General features: G+C 38.0%; 1 protein-coding gene across 1 annotated transcript in view; it reads left to right on the top strand.

Moving 5' to 3' along the window:
- Positions 1-4095, top strand: part of BANP (BTG3 associated nuclear protein) — a gene marked incomplete at its 3' end in the record, with an annotated part of 68856 nt that extends 64761 nt beyond the window's left edge. The window contains exons 9-10 of the mRNA XM_010155152.1: positions 1885-1947; positions 4051-4095. Coding sequence (XP_010153454.1) covers positions 1885-1947; positions 4051-4095 — 108 coding nt within the window. The remainder of the gene's footprint in view (positions 1-1884; positions 1948-4050) is intronic.
- Positions 4096-5002: the final 907 nt, after the last annotated feature.

Genomic DNA, 5002 nt, shown 5'->3' with positions numbered 1-5002 from the left:
AGGAACCAGGTGCAGAAATTCCCTTTCTGCTTCAATTTTGCCATAACTTCACAGTGTTATGGTGTGACTTTGTCTCCTGGTTTCCCTATATATTTTCAAGAGCATATCTTCTTAATTGCTGTATAGGTCTTTTTATGAGATTTAGTTGATGACTGAAAAGTATTTTTTAAGTCTTCAAAGACAAAGTAGCAGGGAAAATTATATGAAATACATGGATATAATAGGCAAAGCAGTTATGTTTGTACATGTGAGTGATGAAAATTTGCCTCATTAAAAGGTCTGGACCTGTCAACTATCCTTTAAATAGGTTGTGGAATCTGGGAAAAATCCACTATGACCCACAACCACTCTCTAAATGTCATAATTTGCCCAACATTGGTCCTAGGTTGAAACAGATGAAAATGGTATTTCTTTTTCAGTTCTAGGGAATGATACAGATAGGTCAGGCTAAGAGTCATTAGTAAGGTAATAGTTATTTATACAGTATCTGTTTTAAAAAACATCAGTATTGAGTTGAATTTGTGAACAAACTAAAAGCTCTGTCCTTGAAGGCCGGCTGGGTATCTGCAAAAGATGAGTGAGCAGTTATTTTTCGGAATGCTGCATGATACAGAGGTGAATAGAGTTACCTCCTCCCCCCTCCCTTCAGTCAGAAAGGATTTGCTTATATTTGAAAACACTATAAATGGATCTTTTAAATGTTCAGTCCTTCTTCCTGGGAGCCCTGAGAAGCTTGATGTTAAGGAGGGAAAGTGATTCTAATCTCAACGTGGACTGGGCTGTGCTCTAATTTTATATACAGTCCCTATTGTCAAAGTGATACTTTCAGTATGTTTTTTCTCCCTATAAATAGACAGTTTCCTTCCAAAGGAAATGAAACTGTTTGAAATAGAGGGATCTGTGTTTCTTTGAAAATCAGATGCAATTGTTCTTGTGTTATAAAATAAGAAGAGCCTTTGACAGAATTCCAAATGATTATCTTTAATCTCTGTCTCATGCAGGCATATTAAAATGAACACAAAGCCTTATAAACCCTGAAGTAGGTTATTTAGAATCCAATCTCCCTTCAGGTAAATCACGGTAGCAAAGACTTTGCCAGGCTAGTCAGGATGCAGAAGGAATTCCGTCCACGCTTATCCATGTTTTGATCGAATGGTAGGCTTGATACCATTCTGAAGTGGTGGGTATGGTCAGCAATACCAAGTATTGCCATTATTAAACTGGTTAGGGCAGATTCTCCGCTAACAAAACCCAGTATAACTGCATTCAAATTAATGAGTTCATGCCAATTTATAGCAGCTTGAGAGAGACTTTAGCATGGTACTGTGCTTCACCAGAACTACGCCACTGTACAGAGATACATGGACACTTCCAGATACCTTTTAAAACCTCACTCTTTGTGAGTAGTTAGTCTTGGCGTATCTGTTGTAAGAACTAAGTTTCCAAGGTCTTTAAATGGGGTTAATGTTTCGGGCACGATGTTAATCTACCGAAGCAAGTTAGTCGCATGCTTTGTGTATCAGTCAAAAATGCAGATAATGTGTCTACAGAGAAATGCACTACTTAAATGTTATTTATTATGAAGCCTATTTTCTTTTATGTGAAAATGAACCGTTCTTTCTTCAAAGTCCCTCCACTTATCCTTCGCAGAAAAAGATGGGGAAATTTGGATGCCCTTTATTGGTTGTTTTTGTGGTGGGTTTTTTGTTTGTTTGTTTGTTTGTTTTTTTTTGGGGGGGGAAGCTGTCTTTAATGGATTTCACTGGATAAGCATTTTGCTTCCATACATTAAGCTGTATAGAATTCAAGGTAATAGCTTCTTACTCTATTTCTGATTTTCCTCTGATGCTCCTTGGTGTTTTCTTTTTGTTGCGGATCCCACAGGGCCATCTCCACATAGCCCAGGTTCCTCAAGGCGAACAAGTCCAAATCACGCAGGACAGTGAGGTGAGCCAAAGGTTTGGGTGCCTGTGGAGCAAATGTTGGCAGGAACTTAGGGCCCTGATCCTACAACCAAACCTCTGAGATGTGCTACAATGCACTAGGGACCAGTGCGAGTAGAAGTGAGAGTGTGTGGTGGAGCCAGGATGCAGTGTGCTTTATGGCAGTAAATGCAACATGACATTTCTGTCTCTGTGTTTTGGTTTGTGGGTTGGGTTTTTTTCCTTCCCTTGACAAGCCAAGACAGCTTTGTGTGAGTGTTACACTAATAATTGCTGTATATGGCTGATGGTCTTTGTTGGAAATTTAGTACTTACAGAGTATTATAGGAAACCAGCTTAGGTGCTTGCACCACTGTTGAGAAATGCAGTTGTTAGGTAGGTTTATGAACTGAATGGGTTCAGAATACCCAGGGTCTTTAGTTGTGGGAACTGCTGAACAGGAGTTGGAGAACACTTCAGACACGGTCTAGTGAAGATATATTGCTGGATGAAGTGAATTTGTCCTTCATCACTGATCAAGTAATCTGGGACTGCACTACTTGCACTTCCTATTTTTTTTCCATAAAGATATTACAGTAGAGTGGAAATGGATGAATCTGGTACTGAACCCTCCAATTTTGACTTTTGTTTTTTCCTGCACTCAGGCAAAGCCATTAAACCAGCTGAATTTACCTGAGCGAGTGTATGATCGTTGGTTATTTAAGAACGTAGAAACTCCAGCTAAGGCTGCCGTTAGTTTTGTTCAGCACCTAGTTTGTTTACATGAAGAAGCAGTAGCAAAATAGGGTTAAACATAAATGCAGACTACAGTTTTAATCTGTATGATTTCCCTGTAGAATTTTTTTACTCGGTGTTAAGCATATCTGCTTGTGGTTAGCTTTGTCCATTTCCAGGTACCTTAAATCACATCTCATAAAATGACTTTTGGTGCAGAGGAATACTCTTAACACAGGGAGCTATTGTAGAATAAATATTATTGTAGCTAATATATAAATATTAGAGTTACAGGCAGTCTCCTTTGAAGACCTTGTCAGACCTAGGGAGAAATAAGAAAGGGTCAAAATGTTCTGGGTGTAGTGTGCTATGGCAGTAGAGTACTCTTCTGCACAGTGTGCTGCAATAAAGCTGAAAACAGTTCCTGGGTAAAGAGCCACTGAAAAAACCACGCCTCAGCAGATACTGGCTGTAATTGATCCTGAGGTTCAAGCACACGCCGGTGTCCATTGGCTTCATCCAAAGCTCCCATATGTAAGACTTTTAAGGACTACATTTGTCCATGACAGATGAAAACATCTGGTTTTAAATTTATTACAATGTACACAGCTTCAAATAAGAGGAAGTGCTGCCAGTAAGAGAAAATGCAGAAAACATGCAAATCAAAGAATTGGTATTTTTTCCTTGAAGAAACGTGCTATTTCACTGCAAGACTCTGTGTTAGGGAAGCTGGTTTTTTTTAATCTGTGTACTTTTGAAAAGACATCGCTGAGCATATGAATAAACCCCTCATTTTGTAAAGATGCTGCTTTCCTTTTTAGACTTGGTAGCCACAGTTTCCTTTAAAATATTTTACATTATTGAGAATTTTTTGTACTAGATGTAATTCTTGTAGTAGAACTATGTTGGTCTTTGGTATTGAATTTTGATAAAACAAAAAAATCTGTTAGCACAGGCATAATTTTATAACAACAAATAGTAAATAGCACTCCATGTATGTAAAAGTGTCATACTGCGAATTCTAGTTTGATAAAACTGCAGATTTAAGTCAAACCCTTACATAGATAAGGAAAACCAAAAATCTTACCTCAAAAGCCATACAAACATGCTTTGCATAAAAATGCTGTTCATTATACAGTAACGTTCAAAAAGCAAAACATGCTGGTGCTGAAAAACCTCTTTGCTTTTTAGTCTGTTTATCCTCTGGGGTTAAAGTGCTGACCATTGGGTTTTAACTGGATTGCCAAAATAACCCTCAGCAGAATTTCCTAAATTAATAGACTTTCTTAATATTGCAGTTGTTTAATAATGAGATGAGAAACAGGCCTTTTCCAGGCCGGAGCAGCTTTTTAAATTCCAAGTTGTGTTTAATGTCAATGTTCTTATTTTACAGGGAAACCTGCAGATACATCAAGTTCATGTGGGTCAAGATGGGCAGGTAGGAACAGTTTTAAGTAGTATTTCACTTTGGTCCTTAATGTTAATGCTGCAGTTGGAATGATCTCACATTGTTAGCGCCTGTTGTAAGGAGCAAAATCTGTTCTGGGCTTTCTGTTTAAATAAACAACTGGCAAAATGATAAAACATAAGCTAAGTATTTTGTCTGTGGACTCAAAGTATTTGACCAAGTTTATTGCGTTACTCTTGGAAGATGATTTATCCCTGTGTGTTAAACCTTCTTGTCTTTGGCCTCTTCGCTCTTAGGTTTACTAACTGGGTTGATTATATTGTGTACGGCACGTTTTTTCCTCTGTTATCAGCTGTCGCTATGGCCAGATGTGGCCTGCAGTCTATGCAAACCTGAGAACATTTATTGCTGAGGTTTAAGCAGCTATTTTTTCATTATATGGCTGTCTTGGGAGAAAGAGATCTTTCACATCTGCTTTTGTTCTTTTTGATAAGATGGCTTTATGAGGTGCTTATGCATACATGCACTAAGAAAAAGAAGCTTTTACTTTGAGTGATGAGTCAGTAAGTGATTAAATTAGCAGGATTTCCATGTCAGGTGTCAGCAAAATTGCTGACATTCGGTCTCAGACACAATTTACTAAATGTTGAGCTCTATTAAAATATCCACAGCACAAGAATATTCCTATAAGAAGCTTTCTAGCCAGGCCACTTGAATAAATGTGTTAGGGATTTTTTTTGTTCCTGTTGAATATTAATAAGTTGAGACATATGGGTAGAACTTGAATACTGCCCTGAATTGAAAAGGCTTGGATCATGAATGTTCCTGAACTTGAAGGCCTGGAAGCTACAGTACTCTGAACTTTTGACCACATACAGTATTTGTGTGGTGAAGCATTCTAACTTGTATTTAACCAAACAAACAAAACCCCAACACC

The sequence above is a fragment of the Eurypyga helias genome, unplaced genomic scaffold, assembly GCF_000690775.1.
Source record: "Eurypyga helias isolate BGI_N326 unplaced genomic scaffold, ASM69077v1 scaffold617, whole genome shotgun sequence".
NCBI lineage: Eukaryota > Metazoa > Chordata > Aves > Eurypygiformes > Eurypygidae > Eurypyga > Eurypyga helias.
Note: the sequence above shows the minus strand (reverse complement) of the source record. Positions and strands in the feature narration are given on the sequence as shown.